The sequence below is a fragment of the Peromyscus eremicus genome, chromosome 23 (assembly GCF_949786415.1).
Source record: "Peromyscus eremicus chromosome 23, PerEre_H2_v1, whole genome shotgun sequence".
Lineage (NCBI taxonomy): Eukaryota > Metazoa > Chordata > Mammalia > Rodentia > Cricetidae > Peromyscus > Peromyscus eremicus.
The window spans coordinates 13,093,445-13,113,608 of NC_081438.1; the positions used below are offsets into that span (position 1 = coordinate 13,093,445).

General features: G+C 51.0%; 1 protein-coding gene and 1 long non-coding RNA gene across 2 annotated transcripts; one reads left to right on the forward strand and one right to left on the reverse strand.

The window, feature by feature from the left end:
- Nucleotides 1–566: 566 nt before the first annotated feature.
- Nucleotides 567–14,946, forward strand: Orai1 (ORAI calcium release-activated calcium modulator 1). The gene is made up of 2 exons (XM_059249268.1): nucleotides 567–1,093; nucleotides 14,027–14,946. The coding sequence occupies exons 1-2, from the start codon at nucleotides 779–781 to the stop codon at nucleotides 14,627–14,629; spliced, it is 918 nt and encodes a 305-aa protein (XP_059105251.1). The 5' UTR covers nucleotides 567–778; the 3' UTR covers nucleotides 14,630–14,946.
- Nucleotides 1,611–4,968, reverse strand: LOC131898164 (uncharacterized). Its single transcript, XR_009375857.1, has 5 exons — nucleotides 4,884–4,968; nucleotides 4,472–4,696; nucleotides 3,791–3,880; nucleotides 2,970–3,717; nucleotides 1,611–2,299 (listed from the first exon to the last, which is right to left on the reverse strand). It is a non-coding gene; the product is annotated as an uncharacterized LOC131898164 (long non-coding RNA).
- Nucleotides 14,947–20,164: the final 5,218 nt, after the last annotated feature.

The following is a 20,164-nucleotide window of genomic DNA, read 5'->3' on the forward strand; positions in this document are numbered from 1 at the left end:
CCTCTTGTGTTCTGAGACAGGCACTCACCACTCTTTCAAACTTGTGATCCTCCTGCCTCAGCCTCCCCTGTGCTGGGATTACAGGTACACATGCCCACTCCGGGATCGACTCGGTCCCTCTCAATCACAAATTTAATGCCTACCCTGAGCGCCTGGTGGAACAGTGTTGGCACCCAGTAGGCACACAATAATCGCTGACGGAACTCTAGACCTCCACTTGGCCTTTTTCCAACGGACCTTTTGCCACCTTGTTCCAAGGAGGAAACAGGCCTCAGGAGGCGCCCAGAGGTGACCTCGGATGGCCCGACCGAGGAGCTCCGGGAGCAAAGCCACACGAGCAGCTGCAGAGATGAGAAGCGAGTCCTGCCAGCGTGGGGCGCTTCCAGGAAGGCGCGCCCGGGGCCGTGGGCGGAGCCGTCGGAGGCGGCGCGGGGGGTGGGGGGGGCACGTAACTCGTGCGGGGCACCGCCCACCTCTTTGTGGGCGGGGGGTATCGGAGTGGGTGTGGCGTATGCAAATAACCGCGGGGGGCGCCGGCCAATCGCGGCGCGCGCCGAGGTGCCGGCCTGGGACCGGACGCCCGTCGGCGCGCAGGCTCCGGTCGCTGCCGCTGGGAACTTTGCCGAGCGGTTCTGTTAGCCCCGGCCTCGGCCTCCGGATCGGGTGCGTCCGGCGGCGGGAGACAGACTCGAGTGGGAGCGGGCGGAGGTACGGCGCGGCCCCGGGGCCGCAGCCTTCGCGGGCGCCCGCCGCCAGCCGCGCCTTCGCAGGGTACCCCATGCATCCGGAGCCTGCCCCGCCCCCGAGCAGCAGCAGCAGCAATCCCGAGCTTCCCTTGAGCGGCGGCAGCAGCAGCACCAGCGGCAGCCGCCGGAGCCGCCGCCGCAGCGGGGACGGGGAGCCCTCGGGGGCCCCACCGCTGCCGCCACCACCCGCCGTCAGCTACCCGGACTGGATCGGCCAGAGTTACTCCGAGGTGATGAGCCTCAACGAGCACTCGATGCAGGCGCTGTCCTGGCGCAAGCTCTACTTAAGCCGCGCCAAGCTCAAAGCCTCCAGCCGGACCTCGGCTCTGCTCTCCGGCTTCGCCATGGTGAGCTCGGGCTGCCCTGCCCTCCTCCCCTCTTCCTGCTTCGGCCGCTCCCGCCCGCGGGGCCCCGACGGGGCCCACAGTTGGGAGCGGGCTGGGCGTGCCTGGGGTGAAGGGAAGAGCTGGGATAAGCCGTCGTAAGCGCCGGAGGGGAGCCAGAGGTACTGAGCTGTGAGGGGAGAGAAGGCGGACGACCCGAGATACCCAGGCACAGGTGTTTTCAGACGGGCACCTTGTTGCTACAGAGAGGTTAGGGTCCCAAAGAAAGTTGCTTTCCTGGAATGGATAATGTAAGAAGTCTGCCCTGCCAGGATGTGTTCAAGGGGAGCAGGGAGAACGCGAAAGGTCTGGCCCATTGAGGACAGGTGTCAGGGGATGGCGATGAGAGCTACCCTGTGCCGCGCCCTCCCACACACACACTTCAGGCCAGAAGGTATTACGAAGGCTTCTTTATCAAATATTGGAGGGGATTTCCTAATACTTTCCACCTCCCCATACTCCACGCACTCTCACTCCCCCTTACGCGCCCTCCCCCGCCCCCCCCCCCCCGCATTTTCCAAGAGCCTCAGCCTAGGGGTTGACAGCCACTCCCCATCCTCAGTTTCTTCTCCAGAAACTTGCCTCTGAGTCACTGGGTGTGGGGGAGGAGGGTGGGACATGTTCCCCTTGAACGGGGCTCTTGCAAGATTACGAGGTAGACATATTTTCCCCCCTCTAGTCCCAAGAAGGTGGTACAAGAATCCTCTCCAAGAGGTGCCCCTGGAGGCTGCAGGTTAAGCCCCAGAAGTTAACACTGGGGACGGACACCTTCAGGCCAGAGATCTTGAGTTATGCTGGGACAGGACGCTACATAACAACTACATCATTATCTTTGGGTGAGATCAACCTGCATCAATGGAGCCTGCCTCCCTCCCCTTCACCACCAGTGTCTGGCCTCCCCCTCATGAATTAGCTAAACCCTTGGCCTTGAGGAAGGGAGTGGCTGGCACCCTTGGTGTTTTCTTGGGAAGGGAGTGTGTCTGGGTCTCTCCCTGTCTTCTGCAAACAAGTGGGTCAGTGCAGCAGTGAGCCTGAATGCTTCAGAGGCCCACAGTGCCCTGGCTGCAGAGGAAAGGCCAGGAGAGGGGGTGATATTAAGTACCCCTTTCCAGCTTTACCACTTGCATATCGATCTCAGGCAAATCAGTCTCTCTCCCTGGACCTTGATTTCTGAAATGGTAAATGAAAACTGTTGTTAAAAAAAAGTTCCTCTGACGCCACGGGGCAGTGGGGAGGCAGAGGCAGGTGGATCTCTGAGTTTGAAACCAGCCTGGTCCACGGAGTGAGTTCCGGGACAGCCAGGACTACACAGAGAAACCCTGTCTTTGAAGGGGGGGCGGGGGAGTTCTCCTGACTTTAAAAATGAAGTTGAAGGAGCCCTTTAGTGGAGAAAGAGGGAGAGTCGGGTGTGACCTATAATTACAGTATTCAGGAGGCAGAGGCAGGAGGATTGCCTCCTTGACAGGAGTTCAAGGCCAGCCTGTTCTACATAGTGACTTCTAGCCAGGGCTATTTGTGAAGACCTTGTCTTAGAGAAAATAAAGGGGCAGCTCTATAGTTTGTAGTTCAGACAAAATGATAAAATTCCTTTTTTCTTTTCAAGACAGAGTTTCTCTATGTAGTCCTGGTTGTCCTGGATCTCACTCTGTACACCGGGCTGGCCTCGAACCCATAGAGATCTGCCTGGCTCTGCCTCCCAAGTGCTGGGATTAAAGGCGTGCACCACCACCGCCTGGTCTAAACTAGAAGGTTTTTTTTAGTATTAAACCTTGTACCAAGCACTACGCAGGCTTAGCTCACTCCCCAACAGTCTGCTCTGTTTCTTGTCAAGGGGCTTTACCGAGGCCACGCAGCTAATCTGGTAAACAGGACTTGAACCGAGGTCAGCTGGCAACTGGCTCTTGCTTGGGTACTTTTGCCCCTTGTCACCGTAGTGCCGTGATCAGTGTCCAGCCAGAGACAGGTAGCACCCGGCCTGGGGAGTGAGCAACAAAACCAAAAAACGTTTCTTTGGAAGCTAAAGAGAAAGTTTGACGCTTTGTGGAAGGGAACCACTGCTTGTATCCCTCTTCCTTTTGGGTGACACGTTCCTCCTCTCTCTCCTCATTCTCTTCCTCTGTGAGAGGTCAGGCCTCCACTAAAAACAGTGGAGGATTTTAGAAGGCTGGGGTAACTAATAACCTTCCGTGGGCGTGGGCATGTCCACACTGTCTGTCTGGGAATTTTGTTTTCTCAGCCTGGGTAGAGTAGGCTCCTCAGCTCCATGAATGCATCTCCTAAACTCTGCAGACTAGGAAGGGTTGAATCCCAGCACAGCCTCCGTGCTGAGCAGCAGTTTTGAGAGGATAACTAAGTACTTGCTAGGAAGCCGGACTCCTAAGAACTCGGGATGCAGAGTCTTGAGGTCTGATTGTGCCCTGCCCCCACTGCGGGACACCCAGCCCTTGAGTGAGCCTCAAGAGAGGAAGGGGTGCCTGGCCACCCCGATGCCATGGCAACAGAGTGACAAGTTTCCTGGATTACTCTCCGTTGGCTTGTGAGTCAGCACGACTAACTTCCTGCCCGCAGAGGGCTTCCTTCCTCCAAACCTGGAAAAGCAAAGGAGCTGACATGATCTTTGCTCTCTAGGGTTAGCCAGGGTGCCTGGAATGCCAAATTCACCTGCCTATCCATAAGGTGAGGGACAGTCTCCCAAAAAGCTGGTGGAGATTGAGCCAATCCTGACTTCACCAGGGAAGAGCAGCCAGGTACCTGTAACATGAGGAGGGTAAGTGTCTGTGAGGTTAGTTTTCTCAAGGGTAGAGGTGGGCACATCCTATTCTCTTGACTTGAATGAAGTTTCATTACAAGGGCCCATGGGGGAGCCAAGCAATTTTGGGACCTGATGATGTACCCTGTTCCTCTATGGTCTGCTACTGAGACTCAGCAGATACAAAATGAAGCAACCTGAACATTAGGGTAGATGTACATCTTGCAGTGTCCCTGGAGCCTAGCTTTAGTCTGTCTGTACCTAAAGTTACCACTCAACAGCCTGGGCCCGACCCTGTCCCTGTATCAGGACTGTGGTGATCATGCACGGCAATCCAGTCCACTGAGGAGGGCGGGCTGTAACGTTAGCCTAAGCGGACGATAATTGGGAAGGTCAGCCCAGTGCAGTAAACAAAATGCTTTCCATAACCTGGGATCAATTATTTTTGGATTATCTTCCTCCTCAAGTTCTGCCCGCCAGCCCCTTTTTGTTCCGGGTTCCAGAGCAGGTTCAGAAGTTGGCTGAGATTTCTGGGAAAGTGAGTTGGAAGGAAGCACCCAAGTCATGAGACATTATTGGGGGTTATGACATACTCGGAGGTCAGGGAGCCTGGAGATGAGCAAGAAGCTCCTGTTACCGCTCGGTACTAATCCCCAGAAGTGATCATTAATGCTGGAGTTGATGAGGCTCTTGAACTAGGCTGGCCATGGTGTAAAATGCTCACAAGTGTCATTGTGTCTTCTTTTTACAAGCACGGTCGTCCCCGATGAACGACCTGCCTCAATGAAGTCACTGGTTGGGAAAGCGACTGTAGCCTTCTGAGTGGATCAGAGAGGGAACAAGCGTCAGAGAATGGTAAGGGCATAGAGCCCAGAAGTTCTAGAATAGGAAAAGAAGGAATAAGGACTACATCTATCCAGCTCCGATGCCAATCTCAGCCAAGCCTCTTCAGACTGTAAAGTCTAGGGGAAGTCACTTAGCCTCTTTGGATCTCAGTTATCTCACCTGCAAAATGAAGTAATAATAACAGCAGCCCCGTTGGTGTGAGAATTTGGTCGGTTGGTATTTGCAAAATTCTAATAGCCTGCTTCGGTCTCTAGGAGACTTGTTTATCCTAGTCACCATGGTGTGGGGGCTGCCGTGGAACGGTTAGCTGAGTTGGAAGAATGCGATCCCAGCTGAGCCTTGAGGATGGTGGAGAGAGGTTTGGAGAAGAGCCTAGCCGGAGGAACTGGATCTTCAGGGAAAGATAGGGAGTCTGGTGTGACGGGCATTGTGCCACACATCGGTCCCTGTGGGAGCCGGGCATGGTGGCGCACACCTTTCAGCCCAGCCACTTAGGAGGCAAAGGCAGGTGGATCTCTGTGAGTTTGAGGCCAGCCTGGTCTACAGAGTGAGTCCCAGGCTAGCCACAGGTACAGAGTGAGAGCTTGTCTTAAACAAGCCTTGATTGGCTGTTTAGTTTGAACTCGTGTGTGGGTAGTAGGGAGCTATCAAAGGTTATAGACAGAGGCGTGAATAATGTGCTAGTGATGGTAGAGGTGGTTATTATGCAACTTCTATTGTGTCTGGACCGAGCCTGGATTCCCTTCTTTCATTCTTTTTGGTTTTTCGAGACAGGGTTTCTCTGTGTAGCTTTGCGCCTTTCCTGGATCTCGCTCTGTAGACCAGGCTGGCCTCGAACTTACAGAGATCCGCCTGGCTCTGCCTCCCGAGTGCTGGGATTAAAGGCGCGCGCCGCCGCCGCCGCCGCCGCCGCCGCCGCCGCCGCCGCCGCCGCCGCCACCACCACCACCACCACCACCACCACCACCACCACCACCACCACCGGGCCCTTCTTTCATCCTTCATCCTTGTTTAAACCCCACAGAAGCTCTTAAAAGGGTGAGAGCCACACAGGGCCCCGAGGGCTCTTAGGGCTCAGATCACCAGCTAGTTGGGCTCAGGTTCTGCTGTGTCTAATTTGCAGCCTTTTTTTCCTTCTCCCCCATTCTTGCCAATACCCCCCCTTAGCTGGTTGGTAACCAGGCCCTTGGAGTCTGCCAATGCCCAACTCAGCATGCAAGATTTGTATGCTGGGCTGTGTATAAATGGAACTCGGCTGAATGTCCCAAGAGGAGGTTGATGTCCGCCCAGCAGAGAAGCCTTTTGTGAAACTTCGCAAGTGCCTGCGGCATGTTTCTGGAATTCTCAGCTGGGAACAGTGAGGGGCCCTCCCTCCCCTTGATGGGTCCCTGACTGGTAAGGAAAAAAAAAAAACTCTTCTGAAGCAAGCTTCCCAAGGCAGCGCTCTGTTGATGTACACTGGGTAGTGAGAGAGAATCGTCAGAAGAAAACGGAATGTGAAGTTAAAATGTAAATCAGCTGATTTCTCTGATGAAACATCTGAGGCCCTTTTTTTTTTTTTTTTTTTTTGAGACAGGGTTTCTCTGTGTGGCTTTGGAGCCTTTCCTGGAACTCACTCTGTAGCCCAGGCTGGCCTCGAACTCACAGGGATCCGCCTGGCTCTGCCTCCCGAGTGCTGGAATTAAAGGCGTGTGCCACCACCACCCGGCCTGAGGGCCTTTTAATGTGCTTCTAGAAAGCTACATTTCAGACAGATAGGACCACAGCTAGACAGTGTTGATGTTTTTGTTTTTTTAAAGAGGATTTTTGTTTCTTTGAGATTGGGTCTCTCTATGGCCCATTCTGACAGGGAACCCTTAATCCTCCTGCCTCAGTGTCCTGAGTGCTGGGATGACAGGCATACCTGGTTCAGAAGAGGAGGTTTCTCTGTGTAGCCCTGACTATTCTGGAACTTACCCTGTAGACCAGGCTGGCTTCAGACTCAGGGATCTTCCTGCCTCTGCCTCTTGAATGCTAGGATTGAGTGCTAAGACTAAAAGCATATGTCACCACACTTGGTGAAAAGTTTTGTTTTTGTTTTTTTTGTTGTTGTTTGTTAATTTTAAGTTATACAAAGTGATGGATTTCATTATGGCATTTTTAAAAACTTATTTGTTCTTTATATACATTGCCATGGGTGTTGGGTCCCCTGGAACTGGAGTTACAGACAGTTGTGAGCTACCATGTGGTTGGTGGGAATTGAACCCGGGGCCTCTGGAAGAGCAGTCAGTGCTCTTAACCACTGGGCCTTCTCTCTAGCCCTCACTATGGCATTTTCATTCCTGTGTCATTAGACTTTGAACAGTCTCCCTCCCTCTTAGGAAGGATTTTTGTGTGAGGCTGTTATTTGATAATCTTCTTTAGGGAGTGTTGGTCTAACCCTAGGGTCAGCCAACTTTTTCTCTCAGGGCGGTGTGGTTTTCCAGGTAACTATCGCACTCTGTCATTGGCCTTAAATGATATATAAATGGATGGGTCAATAAAGGGGTGAAGGCCTATAAAACATCATATAAAGCAGTGGTCTGAGGGCCCTGGCTGATCAGCCTCTGGCCTGAACTTTGGTCTCCAAACTCGGCTAAAACTTGTTAGTGCCAGCCTTACTAATTTTTATTTGTTTAGTTTGAAGACAGGATCTCACTATGTAGCCCTGGCTAGCCTGGAACTAACTATGTAGATCAGGCTGGCCTTTAACTCATAGAGATTACCTGCCTCTGCCTTAGAGTGCTGGGATTAAAATCATGCACCGATACCCCCAACCTTGTGTGAATTTTTATAAATAATATATACATTCCAATAAAATAACATGTCAGCCGGTGGTAGTGGCATACACCTTTAATCCCAGCACTCAGGAGGTAAAGGCAGGAGGATCTCTGAGTTTGAGGCCAGCCTGGTCTACAAATCCAGTTCCAGAACAGCTAGGACTGTTGCACAGAAAAACTCTTATTTCAAAAAAAAACAAAAACAAAAAAAGATATCGTGTCATTAGAAGCATACCTAAAAATAAAAAATAGAATAGTTAAAAGGTGAGGCTAGGCAGTGGTAGCCCACGCCTTTAATCCCAGCACTCGGGAGGCAGAGGCAGGCAGATCTCCGAGTTCGAGGCCAGCCAGTACTACACAGAGAAGAAACCTTGTCTTGAAAAAGTGAAGAAAAAAAAAGAAAGATGGACGTTGGGGTTCATGCCTGTCATTCTAGTGCTTGAGAGCTAGAGGCAGAAAGATCAGAAGTTCAAGGTCATCCTTAGCTATATAGTGGATATGAGGCCAATCTGCCGTACCTAAGACCTTGTCTTGAAAAAGGAAAAAAAACAGTTCTTGTTTTTCTGAATGTACTTGATTGACACCAAAGAAAAGTTAAAGGGATGCTTGGGGATGTAGCTCAGCTACAGAAAGCTTGCCTAGCATGCCCAGTGCCCTGCGTTTGAATAACAGCACCACAAAGAACAAGTGCTCAGCATGCACCCAGGAAACCAAGACAAGAGAACCATGAGTTTGAGACCAGCCTAAGGTACATAGCAAGACCTTATCTCAAAAACACCTAAACATGGGTCCTGCAGAGTTGGCTCAGTGATTAAAAAACACATGGCTGGGCAGTGGTGGCACACACCTTTAATCCAAGCACTGAGGAGACAAAGGCAGGTGGATCTCTGAGTTCAGAGGCCAACCTGGTCTGCAGAGTGAGTTCCAGGACAGCCAGGGCAACACAGAGAAACTCTGTCTCAGGGAAAAAAAAAAAAAAAATGAAAACATTTGTTGCTCTTACAGAGGACCTGGCTTTGATTCCCAGCACCCACTTGGCTGATCACAACCATCCTTATCTCCAGTTTTGGGGGTCCAACACCCTCTTTTGACCTCTGAGGTCATACACGTAACATAAGTTCAGGCAAAATACGCATAAAATAATGAATCTAAAACTGAAACACCAACCAAAGAAAAGATGTGAAGAGAGACAAGATGAGACAGGAAGATTGCCAGTCTGAATTACCAAGTGAGGCCCTGTCTCAAAAAAAAAAAAAAAAAAAGTGGGGGGACCCCATTGTGCTGGATCTGCAGGATGAAACCTTTACTCAGAGAAGTGACGGCCTCATCAAGGATCAGAAATAAGTGTGAGGCCAGGCATGGTGGCGCACGCCTTTAATCCCAGCACTCAGGAGGCAGAGCCAGGTGGATCTCTGTGAGTTCGAGGGCAGCCTGGTCTACAAAGTAAATTCCAGAACAGCCAGGGCTACACAGAGAAACCCTGTCTCGGAAAAACTAAACCAAAACCAAACCAAAAAAATGAGTGTGGGCACCAAGATCTCCACTCCCAGAAAAATGGATGTGTTTCTCCTCCGTTTTTTTGAGGAGCCAGCCAGGGGGTCCAGCACACACCACCCTGACCCAAGTGTCCTGGGATGGTCCTTCTGTACCTGCCCTCTTGGATTAAGGAAGACTGAAGACCAGCCCGTCAGGAGGGCTTGCCCTGGGGTAGGATGGGGGATTGGGACAGTGTTTTGAGATCCCAGTGATTTTTCTACAGTATTGTCTCTCCCTCAGAATGGGAGGAGATAACCGCCATCTCAGGAATTCACAATAAAATGTTTAATATGAAATGAAAGGGGAGGGGGAAGGAGTGAGCGCCACAAGCCTGCATCGGCAGGCTTCAAGAGTAAATGGTGTTGAGTGAAACTTTTGTTTCCGCTTCATAAAAGAGTGCGTGTCTATTTTTAGAGACATTTGGAGTACGGGACTGCCATGGTCAAGAGAGTTTATAAACCACGGGGCTGGATTCAGATCTCTCTCAATAGATGGTCTGCATTTGGAACGAAGTTAGCAAGTGCAGACCACTCGGTGAAACCCACATGACGGAGACTTGGGGGTCTCCCCAGGGCTGGCTTGGGGGTCTCCCCAAGGCTACGGCTATCTATAGGATAACTGTAGGATGAACCAGAGGAGCTTGGAAGAAGAAAGCCGGGTTTCCCCCTGTGGGTAGAGGGGTTGGGCATGGCAAGGGAGGAGGGCTCTCTCAAGAGTATCGGGAATGCCAGGTGCTCAGGGTCTGTGGAGCCCAACAGGAGGGTAGAAAGGTGGTTGGTATTCTAGAAGTGAGGTGGGCACCGGCCTGGCTGGGCCTTGCCAGCCACACGATCAATAATCGTTAGCTCTTACTTCAGATCTAGGATCCCCAATACCTCCTGTGAGGGTCTGTAGACTAGTGTGAGCCGGGGGCCTGTAGTCTCACCCTTCTGGGCCGTTAGGCCCTGTACAGCGGGGTTTGTGGAGGCCTGCTGGCTGGCTAGGAGCTGTTTATTTTGGGTTAACAGCCCTGCTCCCTGCTATATTTACCTTGTGAAGCTGCATGCAATCTGATCTGATGTGATCTCCCTGGGACAGTGCTGGGGGCCCCCGGATGTCAGCTGCCAGATCCTGCCAGGCCTCCCCTGACTTACTCTCCTGACCCTGAGGGACATATCCCTAGCGGGGATCATTCTGGAAGATGACTCTGGTGCCCGTGAATAGTTTTCATCAGAGTTCATGATTTATGCCCGCCACCCCTCACTTCTCATTCAGAAGCGTTTCTTGCATGTAGTAGCCCTGTGGCATTGAACTTGGTCCTGCATGTGGCCATGGTGCATCCTGCCAGCCTGTGTGTGGACTTCCAGGAATGGGTAGATGAGGGTAATGGGGTTTCTTCCGGAGCACAGCAGCAGGCCCTTCCTCTTCCTTGGGGACTTCAGCCTCCCCTCAGCCCAAGGCTGTCAGGATACCTACTCTTGGTGCCCCTAGACCACGGGTGCCTCAGCCAGGTTTTATGGCCCTGGTAACCTGTCCTGCAGACACGGTGACTTGGCCGGGTCTAGGGTGGAGTACACTTCTCCCTGACGCCCGCGTTGGGAGCTAGTGCTGTCTCCGAAAGAGGCCCCTAGTGAGGTCTAGTGTGCAGGCCTGGGGAGTTCGCCCTTTTCCCTTCCACTTCTAGCTCTTCGTTTTTTCTTTTTAACTAAGATTTATTGAGCTTCTCCTGTGGCTGAGTCTGTGCTAAACATTTACACATCAGAACCTCGTTTAACCTCAGTGACCAGTGTGAAGGAAGCTCGCCCTCATCCCACAGGCTTTAGAGGTGGCTGAGTTCCCCTACCCCCCCTCAGAGCAGGATAGCTAGCTACCTTTCTGCAATGGAGCTCATTTCTCTGAGCCTCAGTTTCCTATTCTAAAGAGTAATGAGTATATGTGTGTCTGTCTGTCTGTGCATGGACCCCAAGGCCTCACCATACCTGGCTAGCATGCTCCTGCTGAGGAATAGCCTCTGCCCCAATAATGCTAATAGTCATTGATACTCTATACGTTTATCCTAAGTCGGGTCATGTTAAAGGACATTTTGTGTTCACTAACGCTGGAACTTCATACCTAATCATAAGCAGGCCTCCATTTTATGGATGCAAAACCTGGAATACCGAAGAGTTTAAATACTTGTCCAGGATCACCAACTGTGTAAGCTGAGGCCCAGGTTTCACATTTGGCTTTCTGTTATGGGTCTTGTGTGCTTAACGCTGTACAAAGGGGGGCAGTGTGCCACGTGGAGGTTGCTGGGGTGCAGGAAAGTACACAACCACCCCCCAACACCAGACTCACAGAACAGCTCTGCACATTCCCCTCCACCCCAGCCGACAAGTAACAACTGGATCTGAGGCCACCCCACCAGCCTCTCCTGCTTGTCCTTTCTTAGGTTCCGGGACAGCAGACCAAAACAGGAAGAGGAAGTATGGGGGTGGGGAGACAGCAGGAGGTGCTGCTGCTGAGGGTACCCAGCTTCTCAGGTCAGAGCCTCAAGATGTGCCTTGCCTTGCTGTGGTGTTCCGGGTCCCTGGCCCGCATGTACTGAGTGCCCAACTCCCTTGCCCGCATGAGCTCAGAATAATTCTCAGGGTTGGCATTCGGCCAGCGGGAAATCTTAAACAACGGTCAAGATCCTCATGGCAGTGCCCCAAATTTACATGAACTTGAACCGTTTTGCAAATTCTCAGGCTGGAGCATCCTTACCCTTGCTAGTTGTGGCGATTCTTAGGCCAAAGCCTTTCAATCCTGTTGAAATGTCCGGAAAAGTCTTAGGAATATATAAACCGGGCTGTTTTACTCCTGTCCCCAGATTCTTGGGCGATCTCATGGCTCTGACCCTAGTCTCACCCCTTCTCTCTTCCAGAGAGGGATAGCTCTGACCTGCTTCTCTGGAGCTGAGCCTACCTCTCCAGCAGGAGCGGGGGAACTGCAGGCAGACTGGGGTAGGAACGAAGGTTTTTTTTTTTTTTTTTTTTTTTTTTTTTTTGGTTTTTCGAGACAGGGTTTCTCTGTGTAGCTTTGCGCCTTTCCTGGGACTCACTTGGTAGCCCAGGCTGGCCTCGAACTCACAGAGATCCGCCTGGCTCTGCCTCCCAAGTGCTGGGATTAAAGGCGTGCGCCACCACCGCCCGGCATGGAACGAAGGTTTTTAAACTGATACTAATAAAACCGGTTTTTACCGGTTTTTCTGTGCCCCCACGAAGCAAGTATTTAGTATGGATGAACTTGTCATCACACCACCCCCCACATTTACCATCATTTTGTTTTATTTTATTTTTTTTCATTAAAGACAGGGTCTCATGTAGCTCAGGCTGTCCTTGAACTCGCTGTGGAGCCAAGGATGACCTTGAACTTCTCATCCCCTTGCCTCTATTTTCCCAGTGCTGAGATTACGGGCATGAACCAGCACCCAGTGTAGCCGTATTGGGGATTGAACAGAGGCCTTCATGCATGGGAAGCGAGCATTCTACCAAGTTACATTCCCAGCCTCCCTTGGTGATGGTGTCATTTCCCGTTTGCTGCCCTTGACCCTCCAGCCCACATGGGCCGACCCTGGCAAGGTACCCAGTTGCCCAAATCTGATGAGCTGGCTCCTTTGCATGAGGGTGATTTGCAAGGCCCAGGTGTAAAGAGCAGGTGGCAGTTCCAGAGTATGCCCCTGGTAACCCCAAATCCTCAAGTCTACGGGAACTTGGGAGCAGCTGGTGTGTGAGCCCTGGGGCTAGAGGAGATGGCCTTGGGCCTTGCTGGCTGTTGAGTCGGACAAGATATGGGCACTGGCTTGCGCCAGTCTGTTCTGAGAAGCCTCTGTTGGTTCCTTGTTGGCTTGTGCGCTCTGTTCTCAGAATGAACCTAGATGTGACGTGAGAAGGCCTCTACTTCTCCAGCTTCCAACCTGTTCCTTGTCCCCAGAGCAGGACACAAAATAGAGTCCTGTTTTGATACGACAGTGTGGAGCCAAATGGAATAGTGGATGGTAGTTGATTGATTGATTGGTTGATTGATTGACTTCAAGACAGTTTCTCTAGGTAGCTTTGGCTGTCCTGGAACTTGCTCTGTAGACCAGGCTTGCCACGAACTCCTAGAGATCCACCTGCCTCTGCCTCCTGAGTGCTGAGATTAAAGGCATGTGCCACCACGATGCTCAGTGGTTAATAAATAATTAAATTTATTTTATGTGCGTTGTTGTGAAGGTGTCAGGTCCCCTGGAACTAGAGCTACAGACAGGTGTGAGCTGCCATGTGGGTGCTGGGAATTAAACCCAGGTCCTCTGGAAGAACATCCAGTGCTCTTAACTGCTGAGCCATCTCTCCAGCCCCAATTTTTTTTAAATGTATTTTTAAAGGTTTTCTTGGTCTGTAGAGATAGTTAAGCAGGTAAAAGTGCCTGATGCCAAGATTGACAACCTGATTTGATACCCAGGACCCACATGATAGAAGCAAAGAACTGCCCACCAAGACAGAGGCAGGTGGATCTCTAAGTTCGAGGCTAGCCTGGTCTACAGAGTTAGTTCTGGGACAACCAGGGCTATACAGAGAGACCCAGGGTTGAAAAAAAGAAAACACACATACACACAATAGAGTATGCATGATACACTTTTTACTGTAACATCTTCACTATTTATGATCCACACTGACAGTGGCAGCATTCCCATTTGGAAGATGCTTACTGTACCCCGGGAACTCTCTTGTTAAAATAATTCTGTGAATTAATAGGTCACACCTGGTTTCTATATACGGTAAGGCTCGGAGACACTGACTTCCTGAGGACACACAGCTAATGGATTCCTGCTCTCGCTCTCCTCAGTAGTTTTTGCTACTTCTCTACCCAGAGTGGGTAGGCTTCATCATTCCCAGAAACCGAGAATCGGAGAGGTCGAGGGACGGGTCTGGTGGGAAGAGAAACAGGATTTGGCACGCCACTCACTTCCCTGTTCCCCTCTCCCAGGTGGCGATGGTGGAAGTCCAGCTGGACACAGACCATGACTATCCACCGGGGCTGCTCATTGTCTTCAGTGCCTGCACCACCGTGCTGGTGGCCGTCCACCTCTTTGCACTCATGATCAGCACCTGTATCCTCCCCAACATCGAGGCTGTGAGCAACGTCCACAACCTCAACTCGGTCAAAGAGTCTCCGCACGAGCGCATGCACCGGCACATCGAGCTGGCCTGGGCCTTCTCCACCGTCATCGGGACGTTGCTCTTCCTGGCGGAGGTCGTGCTGCTGTGCTGGGTCAAGTTCTTACCCCTCAAGAAACAATCGGGGCAGCCAAGCCCCACCAAGCCCCCTGCGGAAGCCGCCGCCGTGGCCAACAGCAGCAGCGGCGGCATCACCCCCGGGGAGGCGGCGGCCATTGCCTCCACGGCCATCATGGTCCCCTGCGGCCTGGTCTTCATTGTGTTCGCCGTTCACTTCTACCGCTCACTGGTCAGCCATAAGACGGACCGGCAGTTCCAGGAGCTCAACGAACTGGCCGAGTTTGCCCGCTTGCAGGACCAGCTGGACCACAGAGGGGACCATTCTCTAACACCCGGCACGCATTACGCCTGAGTCCGCACCTTCCCATTTGGCCCTGTGCCCTTCCCCACCCATGACCTTGTCCTGGCCCCGTCTACAGGACGGCCTGTGCGGGCAGCTGGGCTTCACCAGGGCTCGGTGTGCAGGGAAGAGGCTTTTAAAAAAAAAAAAGGAAGAAAAAAAAAAAAAATCACTGCACTTTGAGACTTTCTTCTGTGAGAATAAGCACTCTCTGTTCTTCCAGCTCTGGGTCCCCCTCCTGGTAGGATGTGGGGGGGTGGGGGGGACAGATGCTCTCTTTGTCCGCTCTCCTCCGCATCAGTGCCACCCGGATGCTTCCTGTCCTGTCGTCCTCAGCCTCCTTCCTGGTGTGTGTGTGTATGAGGGTGAGTGTGTGTGGCGTGTGTGAGTGTGTGTTGCATAAAATATACTCACAAAGGACACCTCTTCCTCGTGTCTGTTGGTTGGGCCTGGGCTGCCCGATAGGATGTCCCAGTCAGGTGAGCCACTAAACAATCTTTTTAAAAATCGAGAGGCACCGGGCGGTGGTAGCGCACACGTTTAATCCCAGCACTCAGGAAGCAGAGCCAGGTGGATCTCTGTGAGTTCGAGGCCAGCCTGGTCTACAGAGCGAGATCCAGGACAGCCAGGGCCACACAGAGGAACTCTGTCTTAAAAAACAAACAATAGCCGGGCGGTGGTGGTGCACGCCTTTAATCCCAGCACTCGGGAGGCAGAGCCAGGCGGATCTCTGTGAGTTCGAGGCCAGCCTGGGCTACCAAGTGAGTTCCAGGTAAGGCGCAAAGCGCAAAAAGCTACACAGAGAAACCCTGTCTCAAAAAACCAAAAAAAAAACAAAAAAAACAAACAAACAAAAAAAAAAAAAAAACAATAAACAAAACAAAAGACTGTAATTTCAGCTTCAGGGGATTTGACCCCCTCTTCTGGCCAGCTCAGATAGAACGTATGCTCACATAGAAACACAGCTCTCCTTGTTAGCTTGTTGTTATGACCTAAAAACAATGGTATTCCCTTACATAGCCACAGCTCATTGATCAAATGCAGAAAGACAACACAAAAACTTGAACAGATTTTAAGTAGCCAAGGCTGGCCTTGAACTTCTGGTCTTTCAGGAACATTCACCGCCCAAGTGCTGGACTTAACAGTGTGTGCCACACATCCACTTTATGGGATGCTAGGGGTCAAATCCAGGGCTGCTTCTGTGCTAGGCAAGTGTCCTGCTTTGTCTAAATCCTCAGTCCAAATACAGGAGATTGGATTTGGGGATACTACCGGATGCTCAAGCTCAGTTTCCTACTTGTAGGGATACGCTTTATAACTGTGTGTACGAGAGTTGTCACTTAATGTCGAATTTGAAACGGTTGCCTGGCTTTTGTCTTCAAATACGAACCTTTAGGGCTTTTATTAAAATGGTTTCATGTAGCTCAGGCTAGCCATAGACTTGCTATGTAGTGGAGGATTGCCAGATACTCGTCTATCTCCCAAGTTCTGGGATGATAGGTACTTGCCTTACATACCGGGTGTCTTGCAGAGTTGGGAAACAAGTCCAGAGCCTCCTGAAAGCCAAACAAACCCTCTAGGAACTGAGCGACATCCCTACCCCAACATTAACATGTTTTTTAATGTGTAATGTGCATGTGTGAGTGCATGTATGTATGGGTACCACATACATGTATGTGTGGGTACCACATGCATGTATGTGTGGGTACCACATGCATGTATGTGTGGGTACCACATGCATGCCTGGTGCCTTTGGTGGCTGGAAGAGGGCTTCACACCACCTGAGAACTGGACTTTCAGGCAGTTGTGAGCCACCACATAGGTGCTGGGAACAAAACTTGGGTCTTCTGTGAGAGCAGCGGTGGTTTTATCTCTAAGCCATCTGTTCAGCCCAGATATTAACTTTTTTTTTTTTTTTTTTTTGGTTTTTTGAGACAGGGTTTCTCTGTGTAGTTTTGCACCTTTCCTGGAACTCACTTGGTAGCCCAGGCTGGCCTTGAACTCACAGAGATCCGCCTGGCTCTGCCTCCCGAGTGCTGGGATTAAAGGCGTGCGCCACCACCGCCCGGCTTTTTTTTTTTTTTTTTTTTTGAAGTGCCCAGACCTGTGGTTTTTATAGAATGAGCGCTGCTCATTGGGTCCTCGGCCTCTTCTCAGCATGTTAATCTTCGCCGTACAGGAAACAGAGTTGATGCTCAAGAGAGTTAATGTAGCCAGGTGGTGGTGGCTTTAATCTCATCACTTGGGAGGCAGAGCCCGGCGGATCTCTGTGAATTCGAGGCCAGCCTGGTCTACAGAGTGAACTCCAGGACGGGCACCAAAACTACACAGAGAAACCCTGTCTCAAAAAAACAAAAAGTTAATATAGCAGGCCTTTGTGTCACGTGATGGGGGGGGGTTGGGAGACGACCTTAGAGTATTATCGCAGCTAATGGCCTCGGAGATGTCAGTCCATCCTGATGGAGAGGGTGTGCCAGAGACATCAGTTTGTGCCGTGGCAGCCAAGAGTCTAACAAGGGGACCTAGGAAGTGACCAGCAGCAAAATACAGTCCCTGAGGATACGCATCCGGTGTCCTTCCCGTCAAGCCCCACCTCCCATGTTTCACCACCTCCCAATAATGCTGTTGTGGGAGCCATGGAGGAATGACTCCCTGCCATTGATTAGGTCAGAGACCTTGTGAGCTAATCGTCTTTGGACATGCTCGCACAGTACCCCAGGTGCTTCACTAATCCCCTGGGCTTCTCCTAATCCAGTCAAGTTGACAGTGAAGATTATCTATCTATCACAAGTCACTTGCCAGGGCACAAACCGGAAGGTGCCTCAAGAGCTCAGAGCCTCTAAAGAATCTTACCTAGGCAGGTTCTGGCGTTGCTTGGAGAATGGGAAGGTCCAGGGGCCCCGGGCCTACCCTGTAGAGCTACAATGAGCAGGAACTGAGTTTTAGCCACAGTTACCCAGGGCCTATCTTAGCCACAGTCCCCACACTCCCTCTTGTCTCACACTGGGCCGCTTAATATTACTTCCCTTGGGCTATCAAGATGGCTCAGTAGATAGAGGAGCTGCCCCAGAGTTTGACCACCTGAGTTCATTTCCCAGAACCTGCATGGTAGGAGGAGAGAATCACTGGTTGTCCCGACCTCCACACACGCAGCGTGGAACTTGTGCACCCAGAGTCACACACAGCAAATGTGATTTTAAAGACATTGCTTACCCGACTCTCACAGGCCCTGAGTTTGAGATATGTGTGTCCTGGGACGCCAATATATAAAGTGGTTTTGTTTGTTTTCTTTCTAATGGTGCTGAGATTCAAACTTAGGGCATTGTGCATAATAAGCATCCTACCGATATGCTACATCCCTAGACCCTATAAAGTGGTTTAGGGGCTTAGTATTTGTCCTGTTCTCATCACTTCTCATCCACTCTGCATCTTAGGCACCAGGACCATTCTCTTGAGAGATACTAGGTACAACTGGGAAGGGTCCCAAGTGCTACCTCGGCTCCCCAGAGATGCCTGGATATCACATATTAAATCACCTTCCTGCTTCTGCAGTAACCCTGCTGGAATTACTCCCGGCCAATGACTCTGGAGTCTAATGTTTTGTTTCCTGAATGTGTCTGCATCAAGAATCACCAGGCTGGCTTGTAGAATGTAGATTCCCCAAACATCACCATCTACCATGAGCTGATGCAGGTTGGCAGGTTGGTCTGGGTATGCCTCTGGAATCTCTCTCTAACAAGTACCCGGGCACCTTGAGTAAATACTCCTTAAGAGCCTAGGCTCAGAGGTTGTAGCTCAGGGGTAGAGTGTTTGCTTGGCCTACACCAGGCTTTGTGCTCCATCCCAGCACCAAAGTAGATGACGAAATAAAAACACAGTCTCTCTGCTTTGGCTTTATTTTTATTTTGGATACAGTAGATTATTCACTTGCTTCCAAAATCAGCAGTAAAAAGTTGTTCTTAAACCAGGCAGTGGTGGTGCAGGCTTTTAATCCCAGCACTTGGGAGGCAGAGGTAAGCAGATCTCTGTGAGTTCAAGGCCAGCCTGGTCTGCAAAGCAAGTTCCAGGACAGCCAAGGATACACAGAGAAACCCTGTCTCAAAAAAAAAAAAAAAAAAAAAAATCCACTCCTGTCCCAAGTCCTCAGTGACTATTGTTGCCAGTTTATTGCTTTTATAAACAAATGTATCCTCAATCTCATGCCTTTTTTTCCGGAGCTGAGAACGGAAACCAGGGCCTTGTGCTTGCTAGGCAAGCGCTCTACCATTGAGCTAAATCCCCAACCCCGCCCCACACCTTTTTGAAGCAGGATATCTATGCAGACCAGGCTGGCTTTGCAGAGATCTGCCTGTCTTTGCCTCCCAAATGCTAGGATTAAAGGTGTGTGCACCACCATGCCTGGGAAGAATCTGTACACTTCCACTACCTAAGAGTATAGAGACCTGGGCTGGAGAGATGGCTCAGCAGGTAAGAGCACTTGCTGTTCTGCCACAGGACTCTGTTTAAGATTTCCTGCACCCACGTGGCAGCTCACAACCATTTGTAACACCTTCTTGGGCACCAGGCATGCACGTGGTACACACACACACATGCAGGCAAGCACACAAAAATAGAAGAATATATAGGGCTGGGCAGTGGTGGCACACGCCTTTAGTCTCAGCACTTGGGAGGCAGAGGCAGGCAGATCTCTATGAGTTCGAAGCCAGCCTGGTCTAGAGTGAGTTCCAAGACAGCCAGGGCTACACAGAGAAACCCTGTCTGAAAAAAACAGTGTTTTCTTGGGGACTTACCAACCTGCTTCCTCTAAACTAGCAGAGAACAGTAGGTCACCTCACAGGTTATGTATTCACAGGAGAGGCAACTAAAGCTATCCAGACCCAGCCTGGTGCAGAGTAAGCTTAGCACCTGTGTAGTTATGTTGGTCCTACTTCGTGGAGTCAGGTGCAATCAATACCACACACCCTGAAGCAGGTCACCATATTTAGAATTTAGGGGCAAAGAAAAATGTCCTAACGTCAGTGTGAGCTTTTCTGTTTTGTTGAGGCTGTCCTTGTTCTCACTATGGAGGCCAGGCTGGTGTCAACCCCTTACTGATTCTCTTCCCTCCATCTCCAGAGTGCTGGAATTACAGGTGTGAACCACCACCATGCCTCACTAAGTTTGGGGCATTTGCTGAGAGCTTTTTGTTTTGTTGTTTTGTTTTTCGAGACAGGGTTTCTCTGTAGCTTTGGAGCCTGTCCTGGACTAGCTCTGTAGACCAGGTTGGCCTTGAACTCACAGAGATCTGCCTGCCTCTGCCTCCCGAGTGCTGGGATTAAAGGTGTGCACCACCACCGCCTGGCGAAAGCTTTTTTATTTATTTATTATTTATTATTATTATTAAGAAATATTTTTCATTCATTTTACACACCATTCAAAGTTCCCTCTCTTCCCTCCTCCCGCCCCCCCAGCCTTTCTCCCCAATCCACCCCCCATTTCTCCCCACAAGAAGGCAAGGCCTCCCATAGGGAGGCACATCCAGTAGAGGCAAGTCCAAGCCCCTCTCCC